Source organism: Rana temporaria, chromosome 3, assembly GCF_905171775.1.
Source record: "Rana temporaria chromosome 3, aRanTem1.1, whole genome shotgun sequence".
In the NCBI taxonomy this organism is placed as follows: domain Eukaryota; kingdom Metazoa; phylum Chordata; class Amphibia; order Anura; family Ranidae; genus Rana; species Rana temporaria.
The window spans coordinates 10536797-10563140 of NC_053491.1; the positions used below are offsets into that span (position 1 = coordinate 10536797).

The 26344-nt window shown below is 40.2% G+C and overlaps 1 protein-coding gene across 2 annotated transcripts in view; it reads right to left on the reverse strand.

The window, feature by feature from the left end:
- The window catches only part of SKOR1 (SKI family transcriptional corepressor 1), a 78404-nt gene that overhangs the window by 30122 nt on the left and 21938 nt on the right, over positions 1 to 26344 (reverse strand). For both annotated transcript variants that reach the window (XM_040342240.1, XM_040342239.1), the window contains exons 3-5: positions 12894 to 12993; positions 7643 to 7753; positions 5335 to 5406 (exon numbers count right to left, since the gene is read on the reverse strand). In XM_040342240.1, the coding sequence (XP_040198174.1) occupies positions 5335 to 5406; positions 7643 to 7753; positions 12894 to 12993 (283 nt within the window). The remainder of the gene's footprint in view (positions 1 to 5334; positions 5407 to 7642; positions 7754 to 12893; positions 12994 to 26344) is intronic.

The following is a 26344-nucleotide window of genomic DNA, read 5'->3' on the forward strand; positions in this document are numbered from 1 at the left end:
CTGTTCTGTGAAGCCCTCCTAGGTTTGTTAGAGAACCTTCATGAAAAAACGGCACCATGAAGGCCGAGGAACACACCAGACAGGTCAGGGATAAAGTTGTGGAGAAGTATAAAGCAGGGTTAGGTTATAAAAAAAAATCTCCCAAGCTTTGAAGATCTCACGGAGCTTCTGTTCAATCCATCATCGGAAAATGGAAAGAGTACGGCACAACCGCAAACCTACCAAGACATGGCCGTCCACCTAAACTGACCGGGCCGGGCAAGGAGGGCATTCATCAGAGAAGCAGCCAAGAGGCCCATGGTAACTCTGGAGGAGCTGCAGAGATCCACAGCTCAGGGGGGAGAATCTGTCCACAGGACAACTATTAGTGGTCTCTCCACAAATCTGCCCTTTAAGGAAGAGTGACAAGAAGAAAGACATTGGAGGAAGAAAGACACAGGAAGTCCTGTTTGCAGTTTGTGAGAAGCCATGTGGGGGAGGGGACACAGCAAACATGTGGAAGAAGGAGCTCTGGTCACATGACACCAAAATTCAACTAAACGCTATGTGTGGGGGAAAACTAACACTGCACATCACCCGAACACACCATCCCCACCGTGAAACATGGTGGTGGCAGCATCATGTGGTGGGGATGCTTTTCTTCAGCAGGGACAGGGAAGCCAGTCACAGTTGACGGTAAGATAGATGGAGACAAATACAGGACAATCTTAGAAGAAAACCTGTTAGAGTCTGCAAAAGACTTGAGACCGGGGGTGGAGGTTCACCTTCCAGCAGGACAACGACCCGAAAGTACAGCCAGAGCTACAATGGAATGGTTTAGATCAAAGCCTATTCATGTGTTAGGCCTCGTACACACGGCCGAGGAACTCGACGTGCCAAACACATCGAGTTCCTCGGCCAGTTCAGCACTGAAGCCGCCGAGGAGCTCGGCGGGGCGAGAGCTCCCATAGAACAACGAGGAAATAGAGAACATGTTCTCTATTTCCTCGCCGAGCTCCTCGTCGGCTTCCTCGGCCGAAAGTGTACACACGGCCGGGTTTCTCGGCAGAATTCAGCCAGAAACTCGGTCGGAAGCTGAATTCTGCCGAGGAAACTGGTCGTGTGTACGGGGCCTTAGAATGGCCCAGTCACAGTCCAGACCTAAATCCCATTGAGAATCTGTGGCAAGACTTGAAAATTGCTGATCACAGACGCTCTGCATCCAATCTGACAGAGCTTGAGATATTTTACAAAGAAGAATGGGGGGAAAATGTCCCTCTCTAGATGTACAAAGCTGGTAGAGACCCCCCCAAAAAGACTTGTAGAGAAAGGGGGTTCTACAAAGTATTGACTCCGGGGGGCGCCATACAAATGCCCCCCTCCCCCCCACACTTTTCACAGATTTATTTGTATCATTTTCCTTCCACTTCACAATTATGTGACACTTTGTGTTGGTCTATCACATAAAATCCCAATAAAATACATTTATGTTTTTGGTTGTAACGTGACAAAATGTGGGAAATTTCAAGGGGTGTGAATACTTTTTCAAGGCGCTGTATCTGAGGGGAAACTGACAATAGCTGTAGTAGTTGGTGCTACTTCAGCAACAGCCGTGACACAGCATATAGTGCTCTTCTTCCCCTGACTATTCCAGCAATAGTACAGTGCAGAGATACTGTCGTTCCCTCTCCCTCTCTCATCTTCCAATCACAAAACATCTTGCATTCTGTTCACAGGATACATGGTATTTTGTGAATGGATCGTGTCATTTATCCACCGCTCTGCCATTATCCATTCACAATGCCTTGCATTCTGTGAACAAAACATAAGACATTTGCAAAAGGAACGGGGGAGAAGAAAGGGAGAGTGAACAATACAATCTCCACTTATCTATTCACAGAATGCCTTGTGTCCTACAAATACAAAACATTTTGTGAATGGAGGAGGAGAGAGGAATGGGAGAGCGAACGGCAGGAACTCTCCTAAGCCATTCCCAGAACGCCTTGTACTGTGTGAACAGAATATAAGACATTTGTGATTGGAAGAGGAGAGAGGAACGGGAGAGTGAACAACATGATCCCCGCAATTGTCCCTGTTCACATTATACAGGTGTGTGGGTGTGCACTGCATGGAACTTGAATAATACAATAAATAAACAATTAAATATAAAATAAATAAAATAATAATAATAAAATATATATATATATATATATTGGAAATAAATATAATATAAAATAAATATAATATAAATAAAATTGAATTTGAAATATATATATATATAGAAATGAATAGAATATAAAATAAATATAATATACATAAAATAAAATTGAATATGAAAAAAAATTAAGTATAATATAAATAAAAAAAGTATTTAAATAAAAATATAAATAATATAAAAATAGATCAAATAAAAAATAACAAATAATATATAATATAAATATAATACAATAAAATTAAAAAAATAATGCAGCACACCTCACAGTAAAAATGCTCACATTATACAGGTGTGTGGGTGTGCACTACGTGAAACTTGATTAATACAATAAATAAATAAAACATTAAATATAATATAAATAAAATAATAATAATTATATATATATATATATATATATATATATATATATATATATATATATATATATATATATAAATTAATGAATATAATATAAAATAAATATAATATACATAAAATAAAATAAAATTGAATTTGAAAAAAAATTAAGTATAATATAAATAAAATAAAATTATTTAAATAAAAATATAGATGACAAATAGATAAAATAAAATATAACATAAATAATATATAATATAAATATAATACAATAAAAGTTAAAAAATAATGCAGCACACCTCACAGTAAACATGTTCACATTATACAGGTGCATTGGCGTGCAAAAAATTAATAATAAAATATATAAATTAATAAATTCATAAAAATGAAATATATTATAAATAAAATAAAAATAAATACAAATATAAATAGTATAAATATAAATAAAATCTAAGATAAACAAAAATATAAAATAAATATAATACCTATAAAATAAAATAAAATAAAAATGCTAAAATAATGCAGCGCATCTAACAATAATGAGCATCAGCGTATCACAATACTGTACACTGTGCATGGACATGTACACTTGAATGGAATGTTGGTTTACTGACATTCATTAAAGTAAAAAAAAAAAAAAACGGTAAACCCTGACATGCGTTGCTACCACACATCATACTGACCCTACAGAACGCACACCAATGTGCGCATGTTATATGGACCATAGTGCAAGCCCACCGGTGTAAACTGGCCCTTAAAGCTGATGTCAAGGCAAAAAAATTAAGACATAGCTCATCAGAGAAATCCCCTGTGTGTGCAATAAAAAGCCTTCACTTAAAAAAAAATCTATTTTAAAAATAAACGCAATCCTTCTGCCCTGCTTTATGTTTAAAACACGCAGGCGGTTTAGCCAAGTTTTTTACCGCTCCCCATTGACAGTGTTTTTTAGGCCTCGTACACACGACCGAACATGGTCCGCAGCGGACAGGTTTACAGCGGACAAATGTTTCTTAGCATGCTATGAAACTTGTCTGCTGGAAGCCTGTCCGTCGGACATGTTCAGTCGTCTGTACGACTCACCGGACATGTCCGCTCGGCCGAAAGTCCTTGCATGCGTCGAAGTGATTCGACGCATGCGTCGAAGTGATTCGACGCATGCGTGGAAGCATTGACCTTCCAGGGTCGCGCACGTCGCCGCATCATCGTCGCGGCAACGGCGCGGCCACGTCACCGCGTATCCTGTCCGTGGGAAATTTGGTCTGATGGTGTGTACAAGCCATCAGACCAAAATCAGGCAGCGGACATGTCCGATGAAAACGTTTTCATCGGACAGATCCGGTCGTGTGTACGAGGCCTAAGATGCAGTTGTAAAGTGTTAATGGTGGTCAGGATGAGCACAAAATGTGCAGCGCATCGGAAAAAAAACTATAGGCGCGTTAGTGCGCGTTAAAGGGAGTGTTCAAATTTAGCACCTGTGCTATAAGGGATCACTACAGACACTCAAGATGGTAACATGTGAAATAGTCAAGAACAAAGACTTGCTGTACAATCACTTAGTAGACGTAGAATACAAAACGAAGAAATCAGCCGCAGTTACGAAAAAGATAAAAGGTCTCAAAGGTGTAGAAGGTGTAACCGCACTATGAGTGACCTAATAAATCTCCCTTAAAAAAAAAATATATTTTTTACAATTAAATAGACATTAATTTAAAAGCTGTAAAAAAAAATAGACATTAATTTTATTTTATTTTGTTTGGACTTTATGAACTTGATATCTTACTTAATCTGCATGGTTTTTTTTTGGCACTGTGTTTTGCACATGTATTACCATTGATTTATATATATATATTTTTTTATTGTTCACATATTTAATTATACACTTTATACACTTTAATTGATGCATTTTTTATGTTTAAAAGCACCTTGATGATGGGATGATAGCATTTATCTATTTAGTTGCAAATATTTAAGATTTTAAGGGAGTTTTTTTTTTTTTTTTTTTTTTTTTAGGTTACTCATTGCGCGGTTACACCTTGTACAACGTAGTAGACATAATACAGAGAGGTATAAAGCGGTCAATCGGCCTGTACGATCAGGGGGAAGAGGCGCTGATGTCACTGGAGGGAATGGCCATTTTTTTATTGCGGCACTACTGCTCACAGAAGATGTTACCCAGACTGGAACCAAAAATCGCTGCTATGTAAAGAGTGTGGACTACACAGAAATATTGTGATCAGTATTGATTGGGGCCGAATATTGCTACAGATGGGAAAAAAACATTTGTCTTAACCTGCACTTTAATTCTTAAAAATAAATATATATATATATATATATATATATATATATATATATATATATATATATATATATATATATAATTTATTTAATAATATATATATATATATATATATATATATATATATATATATATATCTATATATAGATATATATAGATATATATATATATAATATTAAATAAATTATATATATATAAAATATTAAATACATTTATATATATATATATATATATATATATATATATACACATTTTTTTTATTTAATATTTTATATATATATATATATATATATATATATATATATATATATATATATATTATAATTTAATATTTTATATCTATCTATCTATATATCTATCTATATATATATATAGATATATATATATAGATATAAATATATCTATCTATCTATATACATAGATATATCTATCCATATAGATATAATTAATATTAAATAAATAATAAAAATATCTTAAATTAGAATAAAAAAAATGTCAGTATACCCACCTTTCGCCATGTTCTCAATGTCTTTTTCTACAATATGTGTCCCGGTGACATCGATCGGACTGTCTTCTTCCCCTGTGAGTATAAAGAACATGTATTGTAATACTTCCTTACAGAAAAGATACAAATTGTCTTTTATTAGTAAGTAACAGTTACAGTAGAACAATCAATTTAAAGTGTATTTATGGCCAAAATTCAGAATCCTTTACTCATTTCCATATGGGGGGGGTGATGTTTGAGGGGGGAGTGCTGTGAATTTGGGGGCAGGTGAGGTGAAGAGGGGCAGCGTTGTGTGGGGGTGATGTGGGAGGGGGGGTGATGTGATCTGGTGATGTGAGGGGGTGATGTGAGGGGGTGATGTGAGATGGTGATGTGAGGGGTGATGTAAGAGGGTTTAGTTGGGGGGGGGGGGGTGACGTAAGGGGTGATGTAAGGGGGTGATGTGGGGGGGTGATGTGAGGGGGTGATGTGGGGGGGTGATGTGAGGGGGTGATGTGAGGGGTACACTATTTCATCCACAACTGACACTAATGGTGGTGCACTACTCCTTCCACTGACACTTGGGCATTTCCACTCCCAATGGCCACAGTCCGGCCCCCTAAAGTCTGAAGGACAGTAAACTGATGCTTTGTTTAGAACAGTGGTCTACAAACTGTGGCCCTAGGGCAGAATGTGGCCATTTGATTGCCTCTATCCAGCCCTTAGGGTACTATTCCATCCACAACTGACAGTAAAGATGGGGCACTATTCCTCCCACCGACACCAAGGATGGGGTGTTATTCCTCCCACCGACACCAAGGATGGGATGCTATTCCTTCCACAGACACCAAGGATGGGGTGCTATTCCTTCCACAGACACCAAGGATGGGGTTCTATTCCTTCCACAGACACCAAGGATGGGGTGCTATTCCTTCCACAGACACCAAGGATGGGGTTCTATTCCTTCCACAGACACCAAGAATGGGGTGCTATTCCTTCCACAGACACCAAGGATGGGGCGCTCTTCCTCCCACCAACATTAAGGATGGGGTGCTATTCCTCCCACCGACACCAAGGATGGGGTGTTATTCCTCCCACCGACACCAAGGATGGGATGCTATTCCTTCCACAGACACCAAGGATGGGGTGTTATTCCTTCCACCGACACCAAGGATGGGGCGCTATTCCTCCCACCGACACCAAGGATGGGGCGCTATTCCTCCCACCGACACCAAGGATGGGGCACTATTCCTCCCACCGGCACCAAGGATGGGGCGCTATTCCTCCCACCGACACCAAGGATGGGGCGCTATTCCTCCTACCCACACCAAGGATGGGGCGCTATTCCTCCCACCGACACCAAGGATTGGGCGCTATTCCTCCCACCGACACCAAGTGCACCCTACCTAGGATCGGCCCAGGCTGAGTGATACAGTCGGCGTCTTTGGCCACCGCTGTGTCACGGGAGTGCGCCCGCAAGAGCTTTCCACCCTGCGAGCTCGCATGAAGGTGGAAAGCTCTTGCCGAGGGGGAGCCGAGACAGCCGCCGAGGGACCCCAGAAGACGTGGATCGGGGGCCACTGTGTGCAAAACGAGCCGAGGTAAGTATGATATGTTTGTTATTTAAAAAAAAAATGACTTTAGTGATCCTTTAATAGCGCCGTCGTACGTCTTGTACGTCGCCGGCGTTCTTGGCGTTCAGAATTTCCAAACAACATTTGTGCGACCGTGTGTATGCAAGACAAGTTTGAGCCGACATTCCCGGCGAAAAAAAAAAATCCACGGTTTTGTTGTTGGAATTTCCTATCGACTGTACGCCGCTAAAAAAAACGTGACAGCGCTGAATGCTGAACATTGGCCCTGGACAGGAGGGGGGGGTAAAAGTTCCCGGAATTGAAGGGGGTTAAACACTCATCGTTCTGGGAAAACGAGCAAAAAAAAAAATGCTAATTTCACGCAATTGACTTTTCCTCCTCGTCGAAAAAGAGAAGGAAATCTGCGGAAAGTACGTCGTATTCCGGGGAGAAGGGCAATCTTTAAACAAGTGAATTGGTTCTTTAAATATTTATCGGTTGGAAGCTGGAGGGGACAAGGCTTTTTACTGCTGATTTAAATCTCCTTCTATCGATTGTGAATAAGAAGTGCCAAAGATGTATTATTAATGCGGACATTAAACGGGGAAGATGGGGTAATGCGCACTCTTTATAGTGGATCGGGAGGTAGAACAACAAACGGCCTGTTTACGAGACAAGTGGGAGAGGAGCGCCAGGCAGAGTGTGAAGACGGAGCATTAGAGTGATATAGAGGATGGGGTCCGGGGGAACGAACGTACCTCGGTCAGGGTGTAAGGGGCTGGCGTGAGATAAATGGCTCCTTTGGTCTTGGAATGACTTCCTGCTCTCCAGATCTTCAGTCGTTGAACGGCTGTCCTCGGAATCGTGATCTGAAAAAAGCAAGAAAGACCTTTTGAACTCTAAGCTGCGCACCTTGACGTACGTTAGGGTGACCACGTTTCCCCGGATTGCCCCGGGACAGTCCCGCGTTTTTCAGGTCTGTCCTGAGGGCACATTCATTCCAGGACAATACAGTGTCCCCGGAGTGAAACTTTACTTACTGACAGTACTGGTCCTGGCCGGGAATGCCTGGAGGAGGACAATCCCCGCCCCCGCTTGTGATTGGATAAATCATAAATCCCGCCTCTTGTGTCCAATCACTGTGCTGTGATTCGTTACAGCACAAGCTGATCTTTGGGAAGGTAGTTTGAAAATGTGGTCACCCTAATGTACGTAGAATCTGATTAGTTGCTAGAGGTTCCAGCACACATTACGGCTCACTGATTAGTTGCTAGAGGTTCCCGCACACATTACGGCTCACTGATTAGTTGCTAGAGGTTACAGCACACATTACGGCTCACTGATTAGTTTCTAGAGGTTCCAGCACTCATTACGGCTCACTGATTAGTTTCTAGAGGTTACAGCACACATTATGGGTCACTGATTAGTTGCTAAAGGTTACAGCACACATTACGGCTCACTGATTAGTTGCTAGAGGTTTCAGCACACATTTAGGCTCACTGATTAGTTGCTAGAGGTTACAGCACACATTATGGCTCACTGATTAGTTGCTAGAGGTTACAGCACACATTACAGCTCACTGATTAGTTGCTAGAGGTTACAGCACACATTACGGCTCACTGATTAGTTGCTAGAGGTTACAGCACACATAATGGCACACTGATTAGTTGCTAGAGGTTACAGCACACATAATAGCTCACTGATTAGTCGCTAGAAGTTACAGCACACGTTACGGCTAACTGATTAGTTGGTAGAGGTTTTACAGCACACGTTACGGCTAACTGATTAGTTGCTAGAGGTTTCACAGCACACATTACGGCTCACTGATTAGTTGCAAGAGGTTTCAGCACACATTACGGCTCACTGATTAGTTGCTAGAGGTTACAGCACACATTACAGCTCACTGATTAGTTGCTAGAGGTTATTTGATTGGTTGCTAGAGATTACTGTACAGTAATACTGCTCACGGATAGGTTGCTAGAGGTTACAGCACATCATCTCTTCACTGCAGAGGGGTATGATATTTTATTTAAACTGGGATAGTTGGCAAGTATGAGGCAGCTGCTTTGGGCCCCACAACAATGACAGGGCCCAGGGCATCTTCCCCTTTTGCCCTGCCTTAAAGATGGCCCTGATAGAATCACTCGCCGCTCACCGCATGGTGTGTCTCTCTAGGATCACATGGAACCAGTGGCGTCACTAGGGTTGGTGTCACCCGTTAGGGTAAAACATGGTGTCACCCCCCCTCTGTCTAGGCTGCTAAATGATAGTATAGGGCAGGTTAGGGTAGTATAGAGTGGTATAGTGGCAGGTTGGTTTAGTGGGGTGGTATAGGACAGGTTAAGGTGGTATAGGGCATGTCGGGGTGATATAGGGTAGTTTGGGGTGGTATAGGGCAAGTTAGGGTTGCATAGGGCAGGTTGGGGTGGTATAGGGCAAGTTAGGGTGGTACAGGGCAGGTTGGGGTGGTATAGTGCAAGTTAGGGTGGCATAGGCCAGATTGGGGTGGCACAGGGCAAGTTAGGGTGGCACAGGGCAAGTTGGGGTGGCATGGGAAAGGTTGGGGTGGTACAGGGCAAGTTAGGGTGGCATTGGGCAGGTTGGGGTGGTATAGGGCAAGTTATGGTGGCATAGGCCAGATTGGGGTGGCACAGGGCAAGTTAGGGTGGCATGGGAAAGTTTGGGGTGGTACAGGGCAGGCTGGGGTGGTACAGGGCAGGCTGTGGTGGCACAGGGCAGGCTGGGTGGTACAGGGCAGGCTGGGGTGGTACATGGCAGGCTGGGGTGGTACAGGGCTGTTTGGGGGGGTACAGGGCAGGCTGGGGTGGTATAGGGCTGTTTGGGGTGGTACAGGGCAGGCTGGGGTGGTACAGGGCAGGCTGGGGTGGCACAGAGCAGGCTGGGGTGGTACAGGGCAGGCTGGGGTGGTACAGGGCAGGCTGGGATTGCACAGGGCAGGCTGGGCATGTCAGCTAAAAAAAAAACGGGATGGTGTCACCCCTCTAGCGGGTGTCACCCGGTGCGGACCGCACCCCCCTAGCAACGCCTCTGCATGGAACTAATCCATCATACAAGATAATGTATCTTTTAAAAAAACTATTTTAGATATGGATATTTTTACAGAGTTACATCTTGGACCTACAGGTGTGACCAACACGTAACGCCACGTGTAAAGCAGGGATATGCAATTAGCGGGCCTCCAGCTTTTGCAGAACTACAAATCCCATAAGGCATAGCACGACTCTGACAGCCACAAGCATGACACCCAGTCAATGTACCTCCATTCTTCAACATAAAAAACGAATGTGCTTCTATTCTCCAACATAAAGAAACCAATGTACCTCCATTCTCCAACATAGAAAACCAATGTGCTTCCATTCTCCAACATAGAAAACCAATGTACCTCCATTCTCCAACATAGAAAACCAATGTACCTCCATTCTCCAACATAGAAAACCAATGTGCTTCCATTCTCTAACACAAAGAACCAATGTGCTTCCATTCACCAACATAAAGAAACCAATGTACTTCCGTTCTCCAACATAGAAAACTAATGTGCTTCCATCCTCCAACATAGAAAACCAATGTGCTTCCATTCTCCAACATAGAAAACCAATGTGCTTCCATTCACCAACATAAAAAAACAATGTGGTTCCATTCTCCAATACAGAAAACCAATGTGCTTTCATTCTCCAACATAAAGAAACCAATGTGCTTCCATTCTCTAACATAGAAAACTAATGTGCTTCCATTCTCTAACATAGAAAACCAATGTGGATCCATTCTCCACCATAGAAAACCAATGTGCTTCCATTCTCCAACATAAAAAAAACAATGTACTTCCATTCTCCAACATAAAAAACTAATCTACTTCCATTCTCCAACACAGAAAACCAATGTTCTTCCGTTATCAAACATAAAGAAACCAATGTGATTCCATTCTCCAACATAGAAAACCTAATGTGATTCCATTCTCCAACATAAAACATAATGTGGTTCCATTCTCAAACATAGAAAACCAATGTACTTCCATTCTCCAACATAGAAAACCAATGTGCTTCCATTCTCCAAATCAGAAAACCAATGTACTTTCATTATCTAACCTGGAAAACCAATGTGGTTCCATTTTCTAACCTGGAAAACCAATGTGCTTCCATTCTCCAACTTAAAGAAGCCAATGTACTTCCATTCTCCAACATAGAAGACCATTGTGCTTCAATTCTCCAACATAAAAACCTAATGTGCTTCCATTCTCCAACATAGAAAACCAATGTGGGTCCATTCTCCAACATAGTAAACCAATGTGCTTCCATTCTCCAACGTAAAACATCAATGTGGTTCTATTCTCCAACATAAAAAAACAATGTGGTTCCATTCTCAAACACAGAAAACCAATGTGCTTCCATTCTCCAACATAGAAAACCAATGTACTTCCATTCTCCAACATAAAGAAACCAATGTACTTCAATTCTCCAACATAGAAAATCAATGTGCTTCCATTCTCCAACATAGAAAACCAATGTGCTTCCATTCTCCAACATTGAAAACCAATGTGCTTCCATTCTCCAACAAAAAGAAACGAATGTACTTCCATTCTCCAACATAAAAAACGAATGTGGTTCTCATTCTCCAACATAGAAAAGCAACGTGGTTCCATTCTCCAACATAGAAAACCAAAGTGCTCCCATTCTCCAACATAGAAACCCAATGTGCTTCCATTCTCCAACATAGAAAACCAAAGTGCTCCCATTCTCCAACATAGAAAACCAATGTGCTTCCATTCTCCAACATTCCCATTATAATGAATACAAATAAGGCAATGGAGATCCACTGCACGAATGTAGCAATCTGCATGATATGTAAGAAGCTCAGTTGACCATCAATAGACTCCTGAAGCCGTCTTCTCTCTTCTCTCCATGGAAGACACACAGGGGTTGACTTACTAAAGGCAAATAGGCCGTTCGTTTTGCAAGGACAGTTGCAATTGACAAAGGGGATTTTCCTCGGAGCTCAGTGAATGTGGTACGAATTTCACTTTGAAAAGAATACCCAATCACATTCAAGGAAAACATCAAATCAGCATTTTTTTCTTGCACATGATTGGATGATGGACGTCAGCAGATCTTTGCATGATTCGCTAAGCTGTGGGGTGAAATTCCCTTGTAAAGTGAAAAGTCCATTTGCCTTTAGTAAATCCCCCCCCCCCCCCCCCCGAGTTACTGGCGCACACAATCTGGTGCAGCTGTGCATAGTAATCAATCAGCTTATAACTTTAGCTTGTTCAATTAAGCTTTGCCGATAAAAGCTGATTGGTTAACCACTTAAGACCCGGACCTTTAGGCAGCTAAATGCCCAGGCCAGGTTTTGCGATTCGGCACTGCGTTCGCTTTAACAGACAATTGCGCGTCGTGCGACGTGGCTCCCAAACAAAATTGGCGTCCTTTTTTTCCCCACAAATAGAACTTTCTTTTGGTGGTATTCAAATACCAAAAATAGAGCGACAATTTTGAAAAAAATTCAATATTTTCTACTTTTTGCTGTAATAAATATCCCCCAAAAACATATATCAAAAAAAATGTTTTCCTCAGTTTAGGCCGATACGTATTCTTCTACCTATTTTTGGTAAAAAAAAATCGCAATAAGCGTTTATCGATTGGTTTGCGCAAAATTTATAGTGTTTACAAAATGGGAGATATTTTTATTGCATTTTTATTAATTTTTTTTTTTTTACTACTAATGGCGGCGATCAGCGTTTTTTTTTTTTGTGACTGCGACATTATGGCCAATAATTTTGACACATTTTTGGGACCATTGTCATTTTCACAGCAAAAAATGCATTTAAATTGCATTGTTAATCATTGGGCCCAGATTAATGGTTCTCCATAATGGAACAGCTCCTAGCACCCTTCATATACAAGAACACAACATTTCCTGAAGGTGTTAGCAGCGACCAGGCTCGGGGGCTACAGCATGAGGTCGAACGTAGCTCAGTAATCAGTGATTTCTTACCATTGGGGTCCATGCTGCACAGATAAGACGTGGCGAGGCCTTGGTGTGGCGTGCTACCCTTCATGGCCGGAGGCATCTCTGCCATCTGCTTTGCATAAACCTGCGGAACACAAAATCGAAATATTTAGGTGTGTCTAAAACTGGGAAAATGGGAAATGACCAAAATACGTTAATACAGATGATTTTCTGTTAACGCTCGCTAAGAATTAGAATTAGAAATGCAAAATAGTAAATTATTCTCCAATGAAAACTCATGCATGGTGTCAGTGGAAGATCGCATCATAACACATTATAACTTCACACCAGAGGATTGGCCAGACTTGTGGACTTTACTTTAAACACCCATTCAAGTTTGGGGAACATTTTTTATAATAGTTACATAGATAATCTGGCCGAAGTCCATCCAGTTCAACCATCAACCAATAATACGAGGGCTGTGACGAAAGTAATGCAACAGCGGGCATTACTTTTTTAATAACTTATATAAGTTGTTCAAATTTCACATGTTGGTAGAGTTACTCTTCCTCTACAGCAGGGGTGTCAGACTCAATTTCCTCGTGGGCCGCATCAGCATTATGATTGTCCTCAAAAGGGCCGGTTGTCTCTGTAAGATTAGATGTTCTGCGCATCCCCTCCCCTTACATTAGATGTCAAGAGCCACCCCACCATCAGAAGTTGAGTCCCCCACCCTCCCTTACATCACAGTGCACCCCCCTTTCCTTATGCTGCTGCTGGGAAGAAGCTGGATGCATTGCTTGAAAGCAGAAATTAGGGGTCTGGAAGATGACCAGAGGAGGGCTGGAGCTCTCCTGCAGCTGCAGGAGAGGTGCGAGGGCCACATGAAATGGCCTGGAGGGCCAGATCCAGCCCTCAGGCCTTGTGTTTGACACCTGTGCTATAGTAACTCTTCCTCTATAGGAACTCTTTCTCTATAGTAACTCTTCCTCTATAGAAACTCTTCCTCTATAGGAACTCTTCCTCTAGGAACTCTTTCTCTATAGTAACTCTTCCTCTATAGTAACTCTTTCTCTATAGTAACTCTTCCTCTATAGTAACTCTTCCTCTATAGTAACTCTTCCTCTATAGATACTCTTCCTCTATAGTAACTCTTTCTCTATAGTAACTCTTCCTCTATAGGATCTCTTCCTCTATAGATACTCTTCCTCTATAGGAACTCTTTCTCTATAGTAACTCTTCCTCTATAGTAACTCTTCCTCTATAGATACTCTTCCTCTATAGTAACTCTTTCTCTATAGTAACTCTTCCTCTATAGGAACTCTTCCTCTATAGTAACTCTTCCTCTATAGTAACTCTTCCTCTATAGATACTCTTCCTCTATAGGAACTCTTTCTCTAAAGTAACTCTTCCTCTATAGCAGCCATTCTCAACCAGGGTTCCCGTGGAACCCTAGGGTTCCTCCAGAGGTGGCTAGGGGTTCCTTGAGCTGTGGCTGATTTAGCTCCTGTTTGATGGTGCCTACATAGTTCTGAGCCAATTCCACTTGGAGGAGCCAGTGGTATTACACCAATGATCTTCATAGTTCTCTGTAAGGGGGGCATTCTTACCACTACTGTAAAAAAGGGCTTTCTTCTCACTGACCACCAAAGTAAGGGGCATTGTTCCCACTGACCCCCAATGAATGGGTTTTATCAGGGGTTCCCCGAGGACTGAATTTTTTTTTAGGGTTCCCCAGCAGTAAAAAGGTTGAGAAAGGCTGCTCTATAGTACCTCTTCCCATATAGAAACTCTTCCTCTATAGTAACTTTTCCTCTATAGGAACTCTTCCTCTATAGGAACTCTTCCTCTATAGTAACTTTTTCTCTATAGTAACTCTTCCTCTATAATAACTCTTCCTCTATAGTAACTCTTCCTCTATAGGAACTCTTTCTCTATGGTAACTCTTCCTCTATAGTAACTCTTCCTCTATAGGAACTCTTTCTCTATAGTAACTCTTCCTCTATAGTAACTCTTCCTCTATAGATACTCTTCCTCTATAGGAACTCTTTCTCTATAGTAACTCTTCCTCTATAGTAACTCTTCCTCTATAGGAACTCTTTCTCTATAGTAACTCTTCCTCTATAGTAACTCTTCCTCTATAGATACTCTTCCTCTATAGGAACTCTTCCTCTATAGTAACTCTTCCTCTATAGATACTCTTCCTCTATAGGAACTCTTTCTCTAAAGTAACTCTTCCTCTTAGCAGCCATTCTCAACCAGGGTTCCCGTGGAACCCTAGGGTTCCTCTAGAGGTGGCTAGGGGTTCCTTGAGCTGTGGGTGATTTAGCTCTTGTTTGATGGTGCCTACATAGTTCTGAGCCAATTCCACTTGGAGGAGCCAGTGGTATTACACCAATGATCTTCATAGTTCTCTGTAAGGGGGGCATTCTTACCACTACTGTAAAAAAGGGCTTTCTTCTCACTGACCACCAAAGTAAGGGGCATTGTTCCCACTGACCCCCAATGAATGGGTTTTATCAGGGGTTCCCCGAGACCTGAAAATTATTTTTAGGGTTCCCCAGCGGTAAAAAGGTTGAGAAAGGCTGCTCTATAGTAACTCCTTCTCTATAGAAACTCTTCCTCGATAGGAACTCTTTCTCTATAGGAACTCTTTCTCTATAGTAACTCTTCCTTTATAGGAACTCTTCCTCTATAGCAGGGGTGGGCAATTATTTTTTCGATGGGGCCACATGAGAAACTAAAAATATTTTGGAGGGCCGGGCCAAAAGGCTAAACTCAATACTGCATAAAATCAATTGTATTTCTTTATAAAAAGCAGTAAATATTGTTGGAAAACTGGGGGACAGAGGCTGGGGACATGGCACAGGAGGGGGACAGAGGCTGGGGACATGGCACAGGAGGGGGACAGAGGCTGGGGACATGACACAGGAGGGGGACAGAGGCTGGGGACATGACACAGGAGGGGGACAGAGGCTGGGGACATGACACAGGAGGGGGACAGAGGCTGGGGACATGACACAGGAGGGGGACAGAGGCTGGGGACATGACACAGGAGGGGGACAGGCGCTGGGGACATGACACAGGAGGGGGACAGACGCTGGGGACATGACACAGGAGGGGGACAGACGCTGGGGACATGACACAGGAGGGGGACAGACGCTGGGGACATGACACAGGAGGGGGACAGAGGCTGGGGACAGGCAGCCACTGTTTAATCAATAACAATTGATTAAACAGTGGCTGCATGTGATGGCACAGTGGCTGCGTGTGATGGCACAGTGATTGCGTTTGATGGGCACAGTGGCGACAATTGATGGCACAGTGGCTGCGTGTGATGGGCACAGTGGCAACAATTGATGGCACAGTGATTGCGTGTGTTGGCACAGTGGCTGCATGTGATGGCACAGTGGCTGCGTTTGATGGGCACAGTGGCTGCGTGTGATTGGCACAGTGGCTGCGTTTGATGGGCAGAGTGGCTGCGTGTTATTGGCACAGTGGCTGCGTGTGATTGGCACAGTGGCTGCGTTTGATGGGCACAGTGGCTGCATGTGATTGGCGCAGTGGCTGCGTGTGATTGGCACAGTGGCTGCGTGTGATTGGCACAGTGGCTGCATGTGATTGGTACAGTGGCTGCATGTGATTGGCACAGTGGCTGTGTTTGGGAACAGTGGCAACAATTGATTGCACAGTGGCTGCGTGTGATTGGCACAGTGGCTGCGTTTGATGGGAACAGTGGCTGCGTGTGATTGGCACAGTGGCTGCGTGTGATTGGCACAGTGGCTGCGTGTAATTGGCACAGTGGCTGCGTGTGATTGGCACAGTGGCTGCATGTGATTGGCACAGTGGCTGTGTTTGGGAAAAGTGGCAACAATTGATTGGCACAGTGGCTGCGTGTGATTGGCACAGTGGCTGCGTGTGATTGGCACAGTGGCTGCGTGTAATTGGCACAGTGGCTGCGTGTGATTGGCACAGTGGCTGCATGTGATTGGCACAGTGGCTGTGTTTGGGAACAGTGGCAACAATTGATTGCACAGTGGCTGCGTGTGATTGGCACAGTGGCTGCGTTTGATGGGAACAGTGGCTGCGTGTGATTGGCACAGTGGCTGCGTGTGATTGGCACAGTGGCTGCGTGTGATGGGCACAGTGGCGACAATTTATGGTGGCGAAGTGGCTGCGTGTGTTGGCACAAGTGGCTGCGTGTGTTGGCACAAGTGGCTGCGTGTGTTGGCACAAGTGGCTGCATGTGTTGACACAAGTGGCTGCGTGTGTTGGCACAAGTGGCTGCGTGTGATGGGCACAGTGACCCCTCCCGGCCCTGCCTACTGTTATCACAGCGGCGGGGAACATAACAGACAGCGTTCGTTTGAACAGCTGTTTTCCCCGCTGCGCATAAACACTCCCCCATGGACGGATCTGTCCAATCGCGAGCAAGGGGGAGTGTCTATGTGACTGCCCCTTGCTCGCGATTGGACAGATCCGTCCAAGGGGAAGTGTCTATGCCATAGACACTCCCCCTTGGACGGATCTGTCCAATCGCGAGCAAGGGGGAGTGTCTATGTGACTCCCCCTTGCTCGCGATTGGACAGATCCGTCCAAGGGGGAGTGTCTATGCGCGGCGGGGAAAACAGCTGTTCAAACGAACGCTGTCTGTTATGTTCCCCGCTGCGGTGATTAACGTGGCAGCGGCGGCGGGGGTGGGCTGGATTAAAAGGTCCGCCGGGCCGTATACGGCCCGCGGGCCGTAGTTTGCCCAGGTCTGCTCTATAGTAACTCTTCCTCTATAGGAACTCTTTCTCTATAGTAACTCTTTCTCTATAGTAACTCTTTCTCTATAGTAACTCTTTCTCTATAGTAACTCTTCCTCTATAGGAACTCTTCCTCTATAGGAACTCTTTCTCTATAGGAACTCTTCCTCTTTAGGAACTATTTCTCTATAGTAACTCTTCTTCTTTTTTATTGCAGGTAAATAATGAATTCCAAGTAGAAGCAATGTGTAGTCATTGAGTTCTTGATGAAGGAGGGGTGCAGGATGTCCAACATTCACAGAAGGCTACAGAATGTTTACAGAGATGACACCATTGAGAAGAGTCACCAATGAGAATACATAACTATTATCAATGGTGTCATCTCTGTAAATATTCTGTAGCCTTCTGCCGATGTCAGACAGACTGCATCTTTCCTTTGTCAAGAACTCTACAATGGCACGTTGCTTTTGCTTGGAAAGAAGAATGAAGTAGAAGATGGAAGAAGAAGAAGGAAGAAGAAGAAAGAAAAAAGAAGAAGAAACAAGAAGGAATAAGAAGAAAAAAGAAGAAGGAAAAAGGACGTAGAAGAAAAAAGAAGAAAGAAGAAGGAAGAAGAAGAAAGAAGAAGGAAGAAGGAAGTAGAAGAAAGAAGAATGAAGTAGAATAAGGAAGAAGAAAGAATGAGAAGGAAAAAGGAAATAGAAGAAGAAAGAAGAAGAATAAAGAAAAAGAAGAAGGAATGAGAAGAAAAGAGAATAAGGAAGTAGAATAAGGATGAAAAAGGAAGAAGAATGAAGTCGTATAAGGAAGAAGAAGGAATAAGAAGAAACAAGGAGAAGGAAATAGAAGAAAGAAGAAGAAGGAAGAAGAAGGAAGGGGAAAGAAGAAGACGAAAGAAGAAGGAAGAAGAAGGAAGAAAAAGGAAGAAGAAGGAATAAGAAGGAAGAAGAAGAAAGAAAAAAGAAGAAGAAACAAGAAGGAATAAGAAGAAAAAGGAAGTAGAAGAAGAAAGAAGAAGAAAAAAGAAAGAAGAAGGAAGAAGAAGAAAGAAAAAGAAGGAAGAAGAAGAAAGAAGAAGAAGGAAGAAGAAGAAAGAAGAAGGAAGAAGAAGGAATAAGGAAGTAGAAGAAAGAAGAAGGATGAAGTAGAATAAGGAAGAAGAAAGAATGAGAAGGAAAGAGGAAATATAAGAAGAAAAAAGAAGAATGAAGAAAAAGAAGAAGGAATGAGAAGAAAAGAGAATAAGGAAGTAGAATAAGGAAGAAAAATGAAGAATAATGAAGTAGTATAAGGAAGAATAAGGAATAAGAAGAAAAAAGGAGAAGGAAATAGAAGAAGAAAGAAGAAGGGGGAAATAGAAAGAAGAAGAAGGAAGGAGAAAGAAGAAGAAGAAAGAAGAAGGAAGAAGAAGAAGGAAGAAAAAGGAAGAAGAAGGAATAAGAAGAAAAAAGGAGAAGGAAAAAAGGAAATAGAAGAAGAAAGAAGAAGGGAGAAGAAGGAAGAAGAAGGAAGAAGAAAGAAGAAGAAGAAAAAAGAAGACGGAAGAAGAAAAAAAGAAGAAGGAAGAAGAAAAATGAAGAAGGAAGAAGAAGAAAAAAGAAGACGGAAGAAGAAAAAAAGAAGAAGGAAGAAGAAAAATGAAGAAGGAAGAAGAATAAAAAGGAAGAAGAAGGAAGAAGAAAGAAGAAGAAGAAGAAGAAGAAGAAGAAGAAGAAGAAGAAGAAGAAGAAGAAGAAGAAGAAGAAGAAGGAATAAGGAAAAAAAGAAGAAGGAATAAGGAAGTAAAATAAGGAAGAAGAAAGAAGAAGAAGGAAGAATAATGAAGTAGAATAAGGAAGAAGAAGGGAGAAGAAATAGGAATACGAAGAAAACAGGAGAAGGAAAAAGTAAGTAGTAGAAGAAAGAAGAAGGGAGAAGAAGAAAGAAAAAAGAAGAAGAAAGAAGAAGGAAGAAGATAGAAGAAGGAAGAAGAAGAAGAAGGGAAAAAAAGAAGGTAGTAGAATAAGGAAGAAAAAGGAAGAAGAAGAAGAAGGAAGAAGAAAGAATAAGAAGAAGGAAGAAGAAGAAAAATAAAGAAGGAAGAAGAATAAGAAGGAAGAAAAAGGAAGAAGAAAGAAAGAAGAACTATACAGGAAGAGCCATTTTTATAATTTAATACAATATATAATATACAAGTAATGTAACTAAATAAAATAATTTAATATATACAATATAACTTATATAATTGAATGCCAACTCAGAATCGCTAGGCCTGTGTCTAACAAACAGGGAACTCTAAAAATGTTTCTGCACAACTTTCGTTAAGGATTCTCACATTTTTTTTTTTTCCATTTGGATCCATGTAGAAAAATGAAAGAAAGCTTTGGGAATTTTAATAAATAGATCCTTATGTAAAGCAGATTCAGGAAATGAAGGATAGGCAGTGCTGCTGTAGAGATCAACCCCATGCTGAATTGTAGCGACAATAATATACTACTCAAAAAAAAAAAAAGGCCGATATAATATTACAATAATACAGTTTTGTTCAATATATAATATCCATGGAACACAGTTAAAATAAACATGGAAAATAAATGGCTACAAAAGGCACACAGGGTGCTACACTTTTACTCTGTCCTATCCACCCCTGCTTGGATAGTCCAATTCTGGCTAAAAAGAATGGACGTCTTCCCTGAATGAAGCCTCGTACACACGACCGAGAAACTCGACGGGCGAAACACATCGGTTTGCTCGTCGAGTTCCTTGTTAGGCTGTCGAGGATCTCGGCGAGACAAATTTCCCCATTCCCGTCGAGGAAAAAGAAGACTCTCTTTTTGGCTCAACGAGATCCTCGACAGTTTCCTCGTTGAAAAGTGTACACACGACCGGTTTCCTCGGCAAAAAAAAAATACCAGCAAGTTTCTTGCTGGTTTTTGCTGAGAAACTCGGTCGTGTGTACGAGGCCTAAGGCTGGATTCACACCTCCGCAGTTTTAGTGCTTTTTGCATTTTTGCAGATTTGCACTACAGTCCATTTTACACGGTTTCCTATAGATCATGTTCTGTATTGCAAATCTGCAAAATGCAAAAAGCACCAAAAATGCTTAGGTGTGAATCCAGCCTTAAGGGTATAAATATAAATGATAAAATTATAAAAAATATATAATATAAATAATATAATATAAATATATTCCAAAAAATATAATAGAACATTCTAAAAATAAATAATAACATAAATATATTCTAAAAATAAATAATAATAATATAAATATATTCTAAAAAAATATAATACAACATTCTAAAAATAAATAATAACATAAATATATTCTAAAAATAAATAATAATATAAATATATTATAAAAAAATATGTAATACAACATTCTAAAAAATATGTAATAAATGAATAAATAAATGATATATATATAAAATAAATACAAAGATATGATAAAATTATAGTTCAAAATTATAAAAATAAATATATGAATTTAAAATGTTTTATTTTTTTAAATAAATGCCCCCCCCCCCCTGAACTCAGTTTAAAGACCCAGCGTTTGGTTCATGAAAGGCTCATACTGGACTCTCCAAGCTTGTTGAGACACGTACATTCGATAAATGATCAGCCAGATGCTTTTCTTTAAGATCTGTAAATAATAAGATCTTAAAGAGGACAAGCATTTTATTATATATAATTACCCGTGCTTCAGATAAAATTGCCCACATTAGAAAAGGGCCAATATGCGCAGTCTCTTCAAAGGGCTGCCCCTAGCACGCGGCAGCCTCTGAGCATGAAAGGACTTTCTCTAATCAGGATAATTAACTCTATGTTAATGTGCTTAGATGGAGCCTTACAGGTGTTCCCAATCTATGGGGGGAAATCGGGCAACACAAAGAAAGATTAAACTCCTGGGGTTTTCGGCCCGTGTATTGCTAAGGTAAATGTTATGGCCTATAATTATGTGCTCTTCACAACGTAGCAATCTTTTTTTTTTTTATGGCAACAGCACAAAAAAAAACAAAAAAAAACATTATTGAATAAAAGCAGTAATTATTAACAAATTAGTAAAATTACACGTTTAACAAAAAAAAAAACATGTTTGAAAATAAAATGTATCAATTTGAATGCCATGCACTGTGATGAAAACAAAATTTGTATGTAAATTAGAGTTTTTGTGTTTTAATTTTTTTTTTATTATAGTACAAAAGCAAGGGATATGGAAGCCTTTTATCCCGAACGCTCCGCCGACAATCACTTTTCTGTACTATGGCGCTGATTTATGAAGGTAAAGCAGAGGCATTGCCTGTGGCACTTAGAATCCATGTTTAATTTTTTATTTTTTTTGCAGTGCCGGTTAGCAATGGTAGGGTGAAAAAAATCTCAATTAATATAGTCAATAGCCATGCTGTAGGTTTGCTCCAGTTTTCATTAATCAGCTCTTCTGTCTATCTAAAAACATCTAAATATCAGCAATAATCCACTTGAACTGCTGAAAATGTTGACACGCAGGTATTCAAGCGACACTCAGCAATTTAAAGCCATAAATAACCATAACATTGTTTTCGGAGAATGCACTGCACCCTAGTGGTAGGTTAAAAATAACGGTGACAGGTGCAGGCTAACACAAAATAAGATTTTGAAATATGAATGTCGCTGTGTACAACCCTTTTATCTCATAGGGCAGGTATGATAAAACAGGCAGAGTTGGAGAAAATGCAACATCTTTTGCTACCGGAATATATAAACAGCAAGCTAAAATGTCCCAAGGGACCATTTGGGCAAGACAGCTGCTTCTTGACCTCGTATGTTCAGAGAAAATGTTGATTGACAGATCTGATAAAGTAATTGCGAGCAAGCGTGATAGCTATTCACACAGAGAGAGAATGAGATCTTATCTGTGCGCTTATTAATTTGGACATGAGATCAATGCTCTAAAACACAGTTATTAGGATAGTTTTGGTGGGTGAGTCTCCTCTGTGAAATATGAATGTGGCACGTCATTAGCGTGGAACTGGCAGTGATAAAGCCTGCCACTGATACACTTACACGACACAAGACACCAAATATATATCTGAAAGGCTTCAAATGTCAAGACTGATGTCCCACTTCTTCTCAAATGAATGTGACTGACAAAGCAATTATAAAAATGTTCTGTAACTGGTAATATCAGTTACTTCACCAGTGATTTATATAACTGTATTAGATAATTACAACAGATTCTAAGGCTTTTTTTTATATTAATTAACTCTAACTTAACTGTAGAATTAAAATATATATATATTTATATATATATATATATATATATATATATATACATTTTATATATATATATATACCGGTATATTAAATATTAAACTATATCTAGATAAAAATAATAATCATGACCATAATCATAATTTCTATATATATATATATATATATATATATATATATATATATATATATATATATATAATATAATATAGGATGTATATAGCACCAACAGTTTACACATCACTTTACAACATGAGGGCAGACCGTACAGTTACAATACAATTCAATAAAGGTGGAATCTAGAGGGTCCTGCTCGTTCCAATCTATATATATTATCAATATCAAAATTATATATATATATATATCTATTAAGTGCTGCAGAAATTGTCTGTAATAATAATAATAATAATAATAATATATATATATATATATATATTTATTTATTTGTGTATATTAATATATATATATATATATATATATATATATATATATATATATATATATATATATATATATATATATATATATATACATATATATTATTATTATTATTACAGACAATTTTTGCAGCACTTAATATATATATATATATATATATATATATATATATATATATATATAGATAGATAGATAGATAGATATAGATATAGATATAGATATAGATAGATAGATAGATAGATAACTATTATTAATATTATTACAGACAATTTCTACAGCACTTGAAATATATATATATATATATATATATATATATAGATCATTTTGATATTGATAATATATATAGATTGGAAGCTCTAGCGAGCAGGACCCTCTGGATTCCTCCTTTATTGAATTGTATTGTAACTGTACGGTCTGCCCTCGTGTTGTAAAGCGCTGCGCAAACGGTTGCTGCTATATGAATCCTGTATAATAATAATAATTATATATATAGATATATATATTTTTTTTTATTATGATTATTATTTTTATCATTATTATTATTACAGACAATTTGTGTAGCACTTTAAAAAAAAAAAAGGATATATATCTATATAGATATATATATATATATCTATATATATATATATATATATATATATATATATATATATATATATATATATATATATAATTATACAGGATATATATTTGTTGTTTTTTTATGATGATGATCATTATTATTATTACAGACAATTTCTTCAGTGCCTTGCTTTACTGTTTTATAATATATATATGAAGTGATTATTACTTATTTCACTTTAAAGGGGGAAGCTTCACTGGTTTAAATTTATAGTTAAAAGCAAGCAACTTTATTTATGTTAAAAAAAAATATATATATATGTGTACGTCTGTATATATGTGTATATGTATACATCTGTATATATGTGTATGTCTATATATATGTGTACATCTGTATATATGTGTTCATGTGTATATGTGTATGTCTCTATATATGTGTATATGTGTAGGTCTGTATATATATGTATGTCTGTATATATGTGTACGTATGTATATATGTGTATACAGTACAGACCAAAAGTTTGGACACACCTTCTCATTCAAAGCGTTTTCTTTATTTCCATGACTATGAAAATTGTAGATTCACACTGAAGGCATGGAAACTATGAAGTAACACATGTGGAATTATACATAACAAAAAAGTGTGAAACAACTGAAAATATATTTCATATTCTAGGTTCTTCCACCTTTTGCAGCAGACACATCTCTAGAACTGGTAAGAGGAGACGGTGTGAATCCGGCCTTCATGGTAGAATATCTGCTAGGAAACCACTGCTAAAGAAAGGCAACAAGCACAAGAGACTTGTTTGGGGTAAAGAACACAAGGGATGGACATTAGACCAGTGGAAATCTGTGCTTTGGTCTGATGAGTCCAAACTTGAGATCTTTGGTTCCAACCCCCGTGTCTTTGTGCGACGCAGAAAAGGTGAACGGATGGACTCTACATGCCTGGTTCCCACTGTGAAGCATGGAGGAGGAGGTGTGATGGTGTGGGGGTGCTTTGCTGGTGACACTGTTGGGGATTTATACTGAACCAGCATGGCTACCACAGCATCTTGCAGCGGCATGCTATTCCATCCGGTTTGCGTTTAGTTGGACCATCATTTATTTTTCATCAGGACAATGACCCCCAAACACACCTCCAGGCGGGGGAAGGGCTATTTGACCAAGAAGGAGAGTGATGGGGCGCTGCGCCAGGTGACTACCTCTTGAAGCTCATCAAGAGAATGCCAAGAGTGTGCCAAGCAGTAATCAAAGCAAAAGGTGGCTACTTTGAAGAACCTGGAATATGAAATATATTTTCAGTTGTGTCACACTTTTTTGTTATGTAGAATTCCACATGTGTTCCTTCATAGTTTTCATGCCTTCAGTGTGACTCTACAATTTTCATAGTCATGAAAATAAAGAAAACTCTTTGAATGAGAAGGTGTGTCCAAACGTTTGGTCTGTACTGTGTATGTGTGTGTCTGTATATATGTGTGTACATCTGTATATATGTGTATATGTGTATGTCTGTATATATATGTGTATATGTGTATGTCTGTATATATGTGTATATGTGTATGTCTGTATATATGTGTATATGTGTATGTCTGTATATATATATGTGTATATGTGTATGTCTGTATATATGTGTATATGTGTATGTCTGTATATATGTGTATATGTCTGTATATATGTGTACGTCTGTATATATGTGTACAGTGTATGTAATACAATGGCAGCTATTTTCTATGTAATGATACAGTAAAGGGGAACAATGACCAGAGACGGCCCTGTCTTCTATATCTGGAAGCCCCATTGTAGGAGTGCGGGTTGCAGTGACAGCTGATCTTCTCAGTGTATTGTTCAATGACAGCTGGTTACCAGAGTCCCATCATAGAGAACTCTACCCCAGGCAGCCCCCATGTTCTGTATCTGAACGCCCCCCACAGAGGTGTACTGCGCAATGCCAGTCAAGAGTCCCATCATACTGAACTCTACCCCAGGCAGCCCCCATGTTCTGTATCTGAACGCCCCCCACAGAGGTGTACTGCGCAATGCCAGTCAAGAGTCCCATCATACAGAACTCTACCCCAGGCAGCCCCCATGTTCTGTATCTGAACGCCCCCCACAGAGGTGTACTGCGCAATGCCAGTCAAGAGTCCCATCATACTGAACTCTACCCCAGGCAGCCCCCATGTTCTGTATCTGAACGCCCCCCACAGAGGTGTACTGCACAATGCCAGTCCAGGGTCCCATCATACAGAACTCTACCCCAGGCAGCCCCCATGTTCTGTATCTGAACCCCCCCACAGAGGTGTACTGCACAATGCCAGTCCAGGGTCTCATCATACTGAACTCTACCCCAGGCAGCCCCCATGTTCTGTATCTGAACGCCCCCCACAGAGGTGTACTGCGCAATGCCAGTCCAGAGTCCCATCATACTGAACTCTACCCCAGGCAGCCCCCATGTTCTGTATCTGAACGCCCCCCACAGAGGTGTACTGCGCAATGCCAGTCCAGAGTCCCATCATACTGAAC